Raw genomic sequence first — 15,952 nt, forward strand, 5'->3', positions numbered from 1 at the left:
CCAGTTTTTTTATTTTATTTTGTATAATAAATTATAAATAGTGGCCTAATGGATAGAATACATCTATTTGATCACAAGTTCAATTCTGGTCACCACTTAGTACGAAATTCAAAATTGCTTAATTTATGTTTGCTTATTGGTGAAGGAAAATATTATATTCATAGTATTGCAACCAGCATGTTAAAGTCACGCGAATGATGAGTTTGCCCAGCAGTGGGATGCCTTTAAACATAGTTCCGGGTAAGACCCGTATACCGTGCGTCCCCCTCCATGCCGCTCTCTACTCCCTTGTGTTTGTTTGGGACATATACTGTATACTTCGTTGCTATAAATTAATTGCTAATTTTCAACCGCGGTTTCCCTAGCGTGTTTGGGGGTCGTAGTATTAGGTATAAAAAGTAGTTTCGTTTTAAGTTAGCTATGTAACAATTTCATCAAATACGGTTCAGTAGTTTAGTCGTGAAAGCGTGACAGACTGACAGAAAGAATTTATGAAGCATTAATAATATATAAAAATGTATTAATATTATTAACGAAACTAGTTTATCCATAGGATTATTTATATAAAATTAATTATTTTAACAACAGTCAATTTCGATGTTTTTAATTGTATTATTATATATTAGTAGTATTGTAGTAATTAACTTGTATTGTCTTTTATTAATAAAGCAATACATAACTGTAAGCATTTCACCTAGATACCAATTCCTATTAAGAAGCGACGGAGATCGAATGGGCGTTTCTTAAAAGAATCTGACAGAAGGGTGATAGGGGCGTCCATGGCTGTCAACATCTGCTTCCGTACTTCCGTCTAACTGACCATGACATTACCCTGCACCTATAAAAATACGATATTTCTTTACAAGTTGCTCGCATTTATTGCTTGCGCTCAGAAGAGAAACACGATGGAAGATAAAAATTATTGTAACATATTGCAGCGTTTGAATGTTTTTATTCGATTTTGAAGTGACGTTACTTCTATTATATTTCAAGATAGAACGGTACTTTAATATAGAATAAATAGAAGCAACAAAAATAGTGATATTTAATTATAGTACATTTAACGAAGTTTAGTAAATTTTAAAATGTAAATATATTATTTTATAGAAGGTTGCGGGTTCAAAGGAATGTAGTATTTTAAGAAGTTTAATTTGTGTTTATAATAATTCATCATGTGATCGGCGGTGGTATAAAACACTGTGAGGGAACCGCCTTGGAGCGGTGTGACGGAATCAGCTCTAAACTTTTTAATCAAGAGAAAAATCGCAAATTGCTCAGCTGTGAAAAATATGTGAGCCGTTATTTTATTGTTTATTTTAAGTTTGGATTGTATTTTAGTGAATACAAAGATGTAATTATTTCTCGTAGTGTGTCGCACCGCTGCTTACGTTAAGGAAACATAGCTTTCCCTCCTCAAACCACCCAGTAAAGGATAATAATATGTTACTTTATTTCTATTTTCTGTATTCACTCAGAGTTTATGTATCTCGAATAGGCACGTCTCGTCCTCGCGAAGGGTAGGGCATACAAATAAGTGAAAGTCCGAAGCCAACCAAACAGGGCGCGCCATGTTCTTTATCTGCGGATCTCTTAAAAGAATTTGATCGCATATGAGAATATTACAAGCAACATCTGTGACAAGGGACGAATAAAGTTAGCCATTTACTTTATTTCGAAAGAAGTGATTTAGATAACATGGAAATTTAAGCGAATCACACGTTTCGTCGTAACCGTCTGAAAGAGGACCTTCAAAAAAGACCTATAATATATTTTTTAAGAGTCAATTTATTATTTAGTAATTATTCAACTTATGTTACACTTGAATTTTGAACAGATGTAACATATACCCTGGTCTAAAAGCCGAACGGGTTGCTGCAAATATAGGGAATATTATGTACTTTGCATTTGGACTTTTTCCAATGTTCGTTTTATTAAATGAGAACCGGAGTGAAGTGTGTTGTATAATAAAATACGTGATCCTAATTGATTAGCTGCGTAGATTATGTATGTTGAATCGCGAATGGATGCAGTTCGTATATTACTTTCATTTTTAGTGATGACATATTTAATATTTCGCACGATATTCAAACTTTGATTAACTGATGCATAGCACTGTATATATACAAATATAGAATTAAATGATACTGAACGCCAATAATTAATTATGACTTGATTGTTCAAACAAAATCGCCGGACCCTAGCCTAACGTATGCTCCAGAACCCTCATCGCTTGTAAAAAGATACGTTATTTGTCATCGGCGTGTCATAGAAATTATAACGAGGTGGCGTATCCACAATCAATTTGGCGGCTGGGAGGCTGTCAATTTGCGGCTGGTTTGTCCCGTACTCTCTTGATGACTTCCGAGTGACCGCCTTTGATTTGCATAAGGGTCCAGCTTTAATATGAGATTATGCCCGCGTTGGGGGTTTGACGTTACGAAGCCGTTCATTGCTATAAGCTTAGAAATTTGTAGTTTTACCAGCTATTTTAATTGCTGTTTCTCAATTCATTCATAGTTTTATAGTTATTAATCATCTCAATGAGTTAATATTTAGCTACGATTCTGCTATTACAAGCTCAGAGCTTTTATAATTTAAATTGTAATTTTGGAATTACAATAACGATAGATACGTGCTTGAAGTGAGCAAGCAGCCGATTGTCAAGCATTGTCTTGGCCTCCGTGACAAAGGGATTACCTCCCTCGCGCCGCTGTCTGCGGTTTCTTAATTAAGCCCTAAATACCCTCGCACGCCGCACCGACGTGCGGTGTGTAAGATTATTGCCAACGTTACCCTGGTTAATGTTAATGTACGCTATTATTGAAACAAACAGAATTTCTTGTTTTGCCGCACTCATTATCTACAAGAGTCCTTCGTGAGATTATTAAGCGGATACGTTCCATATCTTCATTTCACATTGTAAACGTAAAAATAATAAGATTATTTTTACGATGTTTCATGAATTCGTTTATATATAGCGTTATATTTAATGATGTTTTTATAATGTCAAATTGAATGAATTAGGAAATGAGTATGCTTAATGATATTCTTAAAATATTTTAGACTAATATAAACGAAATAAAAAGTTAAAAAAAAACCGTACATTTTATATATCGAATACAAGATTAATTTAATTTCACAACTGCCTACTTATTACCGTTAATATGAAATCAATACATTCGTTCCACGATGGGAGCGTATATGCTTAATAGGGTGCGTTATGGTTGGCAATGCGCGATTTACATCAGTTGAGTCAGGGCAACGGGGTAGAAAATGGAGCATCGTGCTTAGCTAATACGATCAGGTGAGCAAACACGCTACACAGCTTTCATCTTCAGTCACGTATCTTTGTGCTACGCTTGCACTCTGATGAATCCCAATAATTTAATAATTTCCAAATTATTTATTACCCCTTTTATCTCCTTCACTAAATTCATGGACTCAAGTAATTTCTGTCCCGACTTCGTAAGGGTGAAATGAGACAACTTTTCTTCTTTTTTTTTTTTTGCTACAAAAAATCCTAGAATTATTGTAGTCAAACGTACATATAAAAAATGTCATCAAAATCGGTACAGCCGTTTAGGGGTGAAATCAGTGATTTACACTTATTATTATAGAATAAACACTACAATAACACTTGAATTTTAAGAATTATTTATGTTAGCGGACTACAGAAAGGTGAATAAATCTAATAAATACGTAGAAGTTATCTGATCTTTGACGTTTGACGGTAAGTCAAACTGACGCAGAACCGTTCTGACGAGTACTCTCATTCGGGTTCAATAACATTTCGATGACGTGATACCTACTGATTTATGAAGGTATAATTCTTGAGACGTACAAGTATCATGATGTAACGATTTTACTCAGTGATTTAACTTTATTGTTAATGTTATATTATAAATAAATATAACAACTGCTCGTTTGTAATACGCATATCCCTGTGTAGGGAATATACATATATGTATTTATGTATATGCAAGACGGAAAAAAAGTGACGATGTTAGTTTGAACGAGATCGTGATACGTAAACAAGTGGGAACTATCGCAACTGAGCAAGTTTATTCTTCAAACACTGCGGTGAGCTTGTGTGCGGAATTCGTGCCGGGCCAAGTCTACGTCGTCGATTCGACACGACTCCCTTTCTAGCCATCCGCTCTAAGAATGACAAATGTTTATCCAGTCAACCATCGGACAGCTCACCCAAACAATTTGTTAGTACATATTTTATATTACGTCGCTAATATCGATCTACCATCTACTCATTACTGCAGACGTTTACGTGCGAATTTGTAAAAAATAACAAAGAGAGCCAATTTGGCAAGTCGAAGACAAACGCGTTTAAAATGGGTAGAGTAGAACAGTAGCCATCTATCTCGCAGCTTGATAAACGACGACATTATTTCTTATCGCCCACTCAATTTGTTTAAAAGCGTTCTGCTTTGATAATTTGAAAATTACAAATCGTATCTTTTGACACAAAAATGTCCTTATAACTGCGCTGTCTCAACAGTTCGATAAGCCTTAGGGGAGGACAGATGGAATCATTAATCATAATATAATCATTATTTGCGTTTTAAAACGGACATTATTTTAAATTAACATGATCATGATTTAGAAATGTAACTTTATTATTTTTTGCAGTTGTGGAGGAACCGGAGTTTACTGATGTCATCCAGAATATGACTGTGCCCGCTGGGCGCAGTGTGCGTCTCGCGTGTTCTGTTAAAAACCTGGGCTCTTACAAGGTAAGGATTACTTTATTTTAATATTATTACACAACAATTTGCATAAAAGTGTAGCCGCGTCTGCGCTCCCGAATATTTATCTGGAGATATATTTAAGACGCTACTCAAATTTATAACTCGTAAATAGAAACAAGAGAATGATGAATGACTACTTAAATAAAAGTCTAATTTTGTTAGTTATAAGATAAAATTCTTGTGTTAAAATATCATTACGAACTTTAGAATTAATATGAATTTAAAAAATGTGATCGTTCTATTTATTTTAGTTCACAAAATCGTAAAAAGTGAACAAACCACTTAGGTAGACACTACAAGCAGCCAGGAAGGCGACAATACGCGTGGAGCTGCAAAAGGAAACATAAAATATAGCGCATTTTATCATTTGATTTAGAACGTACCGTCGTAATAAAGTGTCTGTATAAAGTAAGGGAAATATGATTTACAGCTGCTACGCTGATTTCGCACCTCGTTCTTTTAAAAGTGATCATTAAAGTTAAAGTCAACAGTTTTATAAGAATCGATATTATAAAAAAATATTAGGAACATTATTTTGTGATTAACATTTTGCGAATTTTCTTATAAATCTTTCAATTGAAATGTGCTTTTACACAATTAAATGTAATCTTTATATACTTTTCTGTATCCCAGATAACATGTATGAAAAATTACATGGATTGATTGAGTAATTAATACATTGTATCGTAACAAATCAAATCACTTACATATTTATAATATTCAGTTAGGATTATTTACAAGTACAACGCTTTTAAACAAATCGAGTGGGCGATAAGAAATAATGTCGTCGTACTTTACTTGGTGGTAGGACTTTGTGCTAGCGCGTCTGGGTAGGTACCACCCACACATCAGATATTCTACCGCCAAACAGCAGTACTCAGTATTGTTGTGTTCCGGTTTGAAGGGTGAATGAGCCAGTGTAACTACAGGCACAAGGGACATAACATCTTAGTTCCCGAGGTTGGTGGCACATTGGTGATGTAAGGAATGGTTAATATTTCTTACAGCGCCATTGTCTATGGGCGGTAGTGACCACTTACCATATAAGATATCATAAAAAAAAAGTCTGACAGGTTTAATTTTCACTTTAGCTTCAGATTAAATTTTATAGGTGAGTCAGTGATAATTGTGATGTTTTAAATTTACCTCTCAAAGGCAACAGAAATAAGCGATAGATTAACATGTTATTGAAAGGCAAGGGTGTGTACAGTGTACATGGAATATATCCAAAATAAGTCCGAATGCCATTTGATGCTCTTTGAGGGGATATATTCTGCAGTTTTAAATATAAATTTTCAAATGCCCCGTAAGTAATTTTGAGCTGTTCGGAGAGCCTAATATTGGTGAAGCCACTTTAAATAAATTTAATATTCTTTCGATTCGAAATCCAACACACTACCATTAGCATCAATGTCAGGTTTGTTACCACTGCGCCAGACTAAAAGAATAAATGAATATCAAATGGTCTTCACGCTTCTTCTACATCAATAAATTCATTCGAATTTATAACAAAAATGGAATTAAATATAATATTAAATATTGGACAACATCACATACATTACTCTGATCCCAATTTAAGTAGCTAAAACACTTGTGTTATGGAAATCAGAAGTAACGACGGCACCACGAACAACCAGACCCAAGACAACATAGAAAACTAATGAACTTTTTCTACATCGACTCGGCCGGGAATCGAACCCGGGACCTCGGAGTGGCGTACCCATGAAGACCGGCGTACACATTACTCGACCACGGAGGTCGTCAATTAAATTAATTAATCAAGGAATTAAACATGCTTATAATAGAATTAAAAAGAATAAACATAAATTATAGTGATGTTAACCTTTTAGGCGATGATTGTTTTAGTGGGTAGCAGAACCCGTTGACCGATAAGCAAGGTGAATTAACTACTAAGGGTCGCTTCCTGGGGGACGTCGTCGGTCCATTTAGACGCCACGGCTCATCTCCAACAATTTGTGCCGTATAAAAAACGTATTTGGTTTGAATCGTTTGATTAATATCAATGCCATTTTTCTGTTATGTTAGTTACAAAGCAAAATAATGTAAAACGTTGCATAGAAATTGGATTATGTTCCTTAAATATGATGTATGTATATACTAATTAACGTATACTTCGAATATTCATACTTTAATTGATATACTATAATTTAATATATTTATTTCGTATCACATTCTTTGTCATAATTCGTCGTTAATGATAGAACTTTGCACTTATATTTAAAATGACTGTTATTTTTATAGTCGGTGGAAATAATAAATTTAGAAAATATTTAAATTGAATTTAAATTATTAAGCTTAGAATCATAAATATTTTCTTGATACACTATAATAATTTTTAAATATAAAATTGAGTAACAACTGCTATAAAACTCAACATTTTTCTCTTAATCTACAAGTTATATTTCCTTTTCGCTGCATTTACTTACACGATGTCTAAAGTTATCTGCGATGTGCGCAATGAAAGCCAGGATAGTGTGCTCTTACTTTTGAAATAAAGGCTTAACGGAGGGAGCCATCACAGTTGCCTTGTATTGACAACAAGAAGCGGATTTTCCCCGAAAGCCTCGCCTGTGCCATTAGTTTTCCGCATCGGTTAAAAAGATTTGCTTCTTCGTCCGTCTTTTTAGAATTATTGAGTCACGCGAAATATTACGATGAAACGACAAAATACTCGTATTCCCCTTTAGCTTTTATCTGTCTTACCTTTTTTTTTTGTAAAAATAAATAAATGAAGTATTTTGTAATATTTTCACAATATTTGTCTACATTTGAAAATCGACATAGATTATCACATCGAAATCGGAAATTATATAAAATGAAATACTTTATTAAGTAAATGAAGACAGTATATGATTTTATAATCAAGATTGTACCGAGCTAACTAAACGCGAATCTCGGTTGCAATAGCATTCAATATTAGATAACATATTCATATGAAAATAACAAGCAACGTTTCCCATTTTAAGAGAATGCTACGAAGTATGTGCACGTACCCTGTTCATCGGCATGAAATGTCAGATAGTCGGCACTAGCACGTATTTGGGTTTGCAATAACATGCCGCAGCGAGTCGCAGCTATGTTACACTCGTACCACATACGAGCGCCGCCTGTTCAAATTCTGACATATTTCTCGTGCTTTAATATGGGTTCTACCTCACAGCTGCTTGCTACAGCTAAGGGACTACAGTTTAATTCGATTCAGTCCGCACTGCATTTAAAAATTTATACAATAGTGTTTCTGAACTTACTAAATATTCTTTAATATCAGGATTTTTTTTTGTTAAAAATACCGTGACGTTGGCACAATTGGAGCGAAACGTTCTTTTTTTTAAACTTTATTTTCAATTTGTTTTTTTTTTTCTTTTATCAATTCGAGCGTTCAGTATTAAATATTATAATCATAGAAGAATTCAAACCGCTAAAATATCGTCGAAATAACTCTACCCTTAAATTAATTATTCACTTTCCTGCTTTTGTGAAACTCCTGATATGATACTCAGATTTTGTTTTAAAATTGTAATTTTTAGGGTAGACTTAAAATAAATAAATATTTTCCTGTGAAATATTCTTACATTGTATTTTGAGTTGTTAAGATCATTATATTATTTCTTAATTTTGTATGGTAAACATTATAATTTGTAAATAAAATAAACCACTTTTTATTTATTTTTTACGAGACTCCGGTGTATACGTATTAGAAATATATGAAATGTATTAATAGCTTCTCTGAAAAAGGTTTACACGAGAATGTATTAAATATTGTCGACCACGAGACCATTGACGGCCATTAGAGATTGAAAGATTTTATCAGATAAACTACTTGGTACTTACATCGATTCCAAAAATAGCTTATTGGCTGAAGATCGGTGCAAAGTTAGAGGACCCTCGACACAAATCCGTAGTCGAAGAGTCTCTAAGTGGGCTTTTAGTAGAAGTAAGCTAAGCCGTCTTGCGCAAGATGTTCACTTATTTCTCTGTGCGCGATTGCATTACTTAGTGGACCATCGTTTCGCCACACTCACTTTTCTTTTTATAAGACATATGTCTTTTGGATAAAATTGAATTGAATCAAAGATGGATATTCGTAGTATTGTATATATACAAGTTAGGGATCTAACTTAATAACTAAACCATATAAGTTATATTTAATTTTAAATTAGCATATTATTTTCTATTGATAGACATACAATATTAAGTTATTTGACAGTAGGTTCAATGAATGATATTTATTGGTTTAATTTAAATACTATTTACCTTGGGTTAAGTCCGACTGAGGGCGTTAAACGGCATGACTCTTTTTATACTGAGTGCGATTACATTTCTTTGCTATGATAATAATAAAAAAATATATACGCTTAATTAACGAAACTCTATATTCTTTTGTTTTATACCATCCGGGTGGTTCGTAATGACTGTGGTATCACAGGAACAAGATTGAAATGTCAGGACCGTATAATAAAACTTTAAGTAGGAAGTCTATTACCCATTAAAAAAATTCTTGAATCGAACAAAGTAAAGATAACAGCGTAAGAGCAAACTCCTTAAACGTTTCATAATTAAATCTGTCGTAATATTATTAAACACGTCTACGAATCATCTCCTCCGGCGATGGGGTCCGTCGTTACGGAGGTTCGGTGCGGCGCGGCAGAATGGCTAAAGTTTGCAACGAGTCCATTATAAATCAAACGACGCCTTCAAGGCATGTCTTGAGGGACGCGAGTCTTCCACAAAACCTCACAACTTCAACTTTACCTATTTAATGCTTCTACAATTAAGATAAAAAGAATGAGGGGTCTAAATTCAAGGTAAAAGATAACGAATTAATAGGCCTCCTTAAGTTTTACACTAAAACTTTGAGACAGGTGATCTCCCTTGAATGAGAATACTTTGCTTAATATGCTTCTTGAGAAAATGAGAACTAAGCGCTGACGTGTTCGTTCAAAGTAACTTCAGGCAGAAGTTATAATTGTCTACGCCGCTTAAGAACCTTAATAATTTCATACGAGGCTATATATTCGACAGATGTACAGATTTATAATTATGTATATTTAGAAATGTATATACAAACAAATTCTATATTTGACTCAAACTTATAAAAAAATATATAGTACATAAAATTTTATGAAATGGCTCAGTGGTCATCTCATGAATCTTAATTGATAATGCGGGTTCAAGCCACGGAACTTTCATGTAATGCGTTTAATTTACGTTTATAATTCACCCCATATTAGGGAAAGAAATTGTTATGAGGACTAACCTGAATGTTTTTGCTGGAAACCTGGCACTGGTAAAAATGTGTTTACTGGGTAATAGGGTTCTGTCTAAGTCCGCCTGACACCCCCTCATCAAATAATGTAACGGTAAACAATAATACTATTATTATATAGTATTGTTGTGTTCCGGTTTGAAGAGTGAGTGAGCCAGTGTTATATGCCTTACAGTGTCTATTTGTATGGTCTGTGCTACCAACTAAATATTTTATAAAAAAAAAAACATCTTCGAACCCATTTTATTTTATCTTTTGCATTAGCATGGTGAATTACACTCCATACCCTTACCTCAACAGGAGAAAGGCCTTAGCCCAGCAAAGATATTAACTATTTAATAATATTTTTTATTTTACTTTTGAATTAACTCGTAGTAGGTATATGATTATAATTTTATTTTACTGAAATTTCTCCAAATAAGTTTATCCGTTCAGCCCAACTGTGGTACGTTTATAGACATTACGTTTGGTATAAAAAAATCAAATGGTAATTTTAATTTGCGCGTAACAAACTGCGTTTTATTCAACTGACAGGCAACCTCGCAAAGTGTCTCCGAGCATGTCTCTAACTCGTTTAGGATCCGCAGGCAAATGAAATTAGTTAGCCGCAGCCGCCATTTCAAATATCATATTTGCAGTTTCCATCTTTATTAAATATCCTGCCCATTAAATACGAGCTCTTAATTATTTTGATCGTAGTCAGATCAATTTATTTAATAAAAAAAACATTTTAAGATCTAAATTTAAATTTTATTATTTTTTTCTAGTGCGTACATTAAGGCTGCAATTCTCGAAGTCTAGTGTTTAAACCTTGTTTTTTTCTGGCGGTTAATAAGTTAGCATTATCATGATCGTAAGGTCACCTTCTACCATTAAATCTAAATATAACAACCAAAGCGGTTTAATGGTACTAGATCTGGTGCATTGATGGTACCCACCCAGACGGTGTGAAGACGTTTAAATGGATGATTGATGTAGAGTATATTGAAAAGTAATGAAAACTTCGTATTCTCTCTATCGACAAACATATTATATACATGTATACCTACTATAAATTCGTATATTTAAAGAATATATATACTATCTCAATTTTATAGTTTTATTATGTCTCAATTAATAATAATTTTACATTGCATTACAAGCATTCAATTACTTAAAGCACGGCGAATTAATGTTAATTTAACAAATAATGTTTATTTTGCATACAATTAATGATCTACACTATGTTGAACAAATAGGTTTGTGTTCGTGAGCCACGACGAACAAACATTACAATAAATATGAATTTATGGATAAAAGTTACGATAATAAGTTTTATTATTTCATAAAAGTAAAATGCATGTGACGTAAACGTTACAATATACATATGTTTATATAAATATATTTTTTTATGAATCTGCAGATGGCAGGTTATATATATTTATATCTGGAACATTGGGTGGCTTGCAGGTGCGTTGTCGGCCTTTAAGAAATGTGTACGATTGTTTCTTGAAGGTTCTTTGAAGTCGTATCGGTTCAAAAAAACCGCCGCCGAAAGCTGGTTCCACAGAGTGGTTGTCCGTGGCATAAACTGCTTTAAAAATAGCGCTGTAGTGAAATTTCGGATAACAAATGGTGTAGGTGAAACTTGAAATTTTAGGCAATGTCTGAAGATGAAATTGAGCAGCGGAGATTAATCCACTCGGCTCATTTGCGATCCAGACGAAAGCGTTAGTAAGCCAGTGTAACTACGGGCACGATATGCATAACATCTTATTGGCTGCATATTTACACAGTGACACAGTGCTAAGATTTACCACGAACCTTTCGGTAGAGTAAAATATAAATACGGAGAGAATTTCATCATCCAATAACGGAAAAAACCATTACCGAAATATCTTAGGCCGACTCGATCGACCACGCTGTTCTAAAGTCTTAAGTTCAACACTCAAAGCTTATCTCACAACCGCTTGTAAAATTTCCACTTCCACTTTCTTAATTGCTTAAATAATTAAACGAAACTTTACGGGTTACAATTTTACAGATGTTCAAAATTGCAATAGAACATTTCTTCGTCATGACCTTTGTATAAATTTCTATTTATATATTAATCATTAATGTTATAAAATTAATTAAATAATGGCTTAAGTCGACTTTCCTCATATAATGCATCCCATATTATTTTAAGACCGAAGAAACGATGGGTGGATTGTGTGAAAGACGATGTGGCTGGAAAGAATGTTACTTGTGAGACGTCAGACAGAGAAGTATGGAAGAAGAAGACACGCTGCGCCGACCCCAAATAAAATTAGGATAAGGGCAGGAGGATGATGATGTTTTGCATAAATCTCAATTAATCGTTTCGTAATATTCTAGTGATCACAATTATATTGCAAACGAAAAACATATAGACTTGCATAAAATAGTCGTAATAAATGTTCACCATTGAAGTGAATAGGTATTTTTTAATTTAAAATATAAAGAATATGTTAATTACATACTAAAGCTGGTTACGAATGTAGATAGCAACTAATAGAATCAACAAAACAATACTAAACATTAATTACCTAAAGGTATATACATTAATTATTTAAAAATCACCAAAATAAGTTTCAGGCCTCTATTTCATAATAAAATGTAGTGTATTGTTTGTTAACACTTGTATTTATTGGAATATAAAATTTAAGCGTGTTTAGATGTAATTCATTGTAAAAATTAAGTGTCTTTTATGATAGAACAGAATTCGTGCAGTCGAAAACTTACTGTTGAAAGTTTATCATAGTTGTTCGTTTTTATAAAATGCTTACACTGTAAATATTCCACTGCTGGTCTAAGCCCTTGGTTCCCTATAGAGAAAATCAAGGACCCTACTACAACAAGCTAGTCCAATCCCCTAATGTCAGAACTTCAGTGAAAACATAATAGTTTGAGCTAATAATCTTGAGAGTTCAAATAGGCATTTAAATTTGAACTAATTGACTACTTTTTAATATATCTTAGTTTGGTAAATCAAAACAATTTGTTAAGAAGAAATCTCGAAAAGTATAAAATTTAAATAGTTTGGAAATAATACGAAGAAGAAGAACTAGAAAAACAAGTTTAAAGTCAGAAATATATTCGGCTGTATACTGAATAGTTTTATATCATCCTTTACCTTACGTTGGTTTGTATATTATGTAAATTTGTATGCTTTACTTTTCATACTATGAACCCTTTTTCACGCAACTTTTTAAAATATTTAAAAATATTTTACTTATTTTCTTCACGGGGATATTTCGGTTACATGATGACTGATAGTTTTGCCTCGAACCATTTTACGTAAAAGTTCAAGCAATCCAACTGTTTAACATGACCAGTACTATAATAACATTTAATAATAAATCCATACAAAAATAGATCACAATACTTTTATCAATATAATCACATTTGCTTTTGAGCTACCTACTTAATTTAGGTATTTAAAATGATGACGTGACAAGGGTGCATATAGTCGGGCCTAGAACGAGCGACGCCTCCATCTCCTAATTCAATCAGTGCCGTGCAGACGGACACACCGTCGTGATTAGATTAGACGCCGGCCACAATTACGCAGATCAGATTTACAACCGCCGCCGTCGACGCCGCATCTACAACCTCCCGTTCCCTAACTTCCGAACGACTTTAATAAACACTAACGCTTTACTAATTTATTACTGAATTTTCGAAATAATTTCAATGCAAATCATTTCTATATATTAAGCCTTGTTTAATAACCCGGAAGCTTCAGGTTATAACGAAGAGTCGGCCGCCGTCATTAGAGGAGTTACCGTCTCATTGCATAATAAAATGGGCGAAGTTTCCTCAAGTCCATTATAAATTAGACAGCGGCTGAGAGCCGTATCACTTAAGATAGGTAAGATGTGACCCGGCACGAGTTTCAGCTAACAAACTTCTCTATATTGCTTCAGAAATCTTGATAAAAAGAACTATCCATGATTCAAACTTGAAGCTTGATTAAAGAATTTTTATGAGCAATTAAAGAAACTTGGACTTTGAATTGCGATTCAAAATATTCCTAAAAAAATCGTGGTATGCAAAAAAAAAAACATTTTTTATTTTAAAGTTAGTTTATTTTCATTGTAATTCATCCAGATTAAAAAAAAAGTTATTCACCCCGTTTGTGACTAATAGTTTTTATTTTTTCTATGAAAGTTTTATCAAAGTTGCATCCATTAAAGTTAGCAGTCATGTCTTTGTTAAATGGTACGAATCAGTGTTATTTGACAAACATAAATGTGCGTAAGTACACACATTTGAAGTCCGTAAAAACCTTTCTGTTCATTACGCGAAATAGCTCCGGCTCAAAATTAAAAGTGGCTGGATTGTTTCTAGTATAACAATCTCAGTGAAATGCATTTTAAGCGGTTAATGCCGTGGAAATTGGTGTGAAGCGGGGACGGGATGGCAGCTCCATGCAATTACACAGATGTCGCGAGAGGCGCCCGCACCGCGTCTAATGGCTACCCGTAAACGTTCAATTTTGCCAGCTATTAATGTTGTTTCATTTGTTCTACAAAGCCACGAACTCTAACCCTGCCTTTTGCTTTTCAGTGGTTTTTAAACTTTAAACTAAGTAAATTTGACATGGATAAAAATATTCGTTTTAAATATTCAATCGTGTTAATTATATAAGTTAATTCAATGAGACACTGTACAAAGAGTCAGTTGTAAATAGTATTTATTAATAAAAAATAAAAGCGACAATCATAATTATAACAAACGATCATATTCCCTTTTGAAAAATAAAATAGCTTAAAAGAAGTGATTCTTTAATTTCCGTTATGTCACTCGTCAAATTTAAACTCGATTGGATATCGCTTGAGCAATGTTCAGCGTCTTCGTACCCCACAAATGAGACAAAGCTTATTTTCTTTGATTTAAAATCTTTCATACGCTCAATGATTAAATTATGATTAGCCAATTTATTTTTATTTTTAATGTTATTTATCGTAATCATATTTTTAATCGCTGTTTTTATCTAAGACCTAATTTATTTAACTAAAATCAATTAGAATTTTAATAAAGAAGTGATATTTCGAAAACTTTTACTCTACGCTTTAATAAATATAATTATTTAAAGTTTAAATAAAATATAATATTTAATTCAAAAATATATTGCTATGCCGAAACTTTTCATTATGAAACCCCAATTAATTTGTATCCTGTGCGGGTTTTCCTTTAAGTTTAATAACATCTGATATGAAATAAAGCAAAAATACAACTTTGTTACAAATTAAAACATAAATTATCTAATCGGTAATTTTCTTGTTATGTAGGTAGCATGGATGCATTTCGAGCAGTCAGCCATTTTAACCGTGCACAACCACGTAATAACTCGCAATCCGCGTGTGAGCGTGACTCACGACAAGCATCGCACTTGGTTCCTGCATATATCAGACGTTCGGGAAGAAGATCGGGGACGGTACATGTGCCAGATAAACACCGTCACTGCGAAAACGCAATTCGGTTATCTACACGTTGTTGGTGAGAAAAATGGAAATAAATTCTCTGTATTCAAAGACTTAAAAATATAAAGAGATTTCGTATCTGAGTAGCAATAAATTAAATGTTTTTAAATATAAATTACAAAGGACTTGTTGAGAATATATAAAAACATTCCAACAATAATTCATTGATGTTTACAGTGCCCCCGTCAATCGACGACTCGTTGAGCTCGAGCGACGTTATCGTCCGAGAGGGCGCTAACGTCACTCTGACGTGTCGCGCTAATGGCTCTCCTAAGCCTACCATCAAGTGGAAACGAGATGACAATTCAAAAATTTCCATCAGTAAAGGACATTCAGGTCAGATTTATTGATTTGTAATAGTAGTTTTTATTAAATTTACAAATTCAAGAGCACAAGATAAGTACGGTTAATATATC

At 33.4% G+C, this 15,952-nt stretch overlaps 1 protein-coding gene across 1 annotated transcript in view; it reads left to right on the forward strand.

Moving 5' to 3' along the window:
- Positions 1-15,952, forward strand: part of LOC113398248 (lachesin-like) — a 75,696-nt gene that overhangs the window by 56,041 nt on the left and 3,703 nt on the right. Inside the window, exons 2-4 of the mRNA XM_026636890.2 lie at positions 4,645-4,748; positions 15,345-15,552; positions 15,714-15,872. Coding sequence (XP_026492675.2) covers positions 4,645-4,748; positions 15,345-15,552; positions 15,714-15,872 — 471 coding nt within the window. The remainder of the gene's footprint in view (positions 1-4,644; positions 4,749-15,344; positions 15,553-15,713; positions 15,873-15,952) is intronic.

This window comes from Vanessa tameamea, chromosome 2 (assembly GCF_037043105.1).
Source record: "Vanessa tameamea isolate UH-Manoa-2023 chromosome 2, ilVanTame1 primary haplotype, whole genome shotgun sequence".
Lineage (NCBI taxonomy): Eukaryota > Metazoa > Arthropoda > Insecta > Lepidoptera > Nymphalidae > Vanessa > Vanessa tameamea.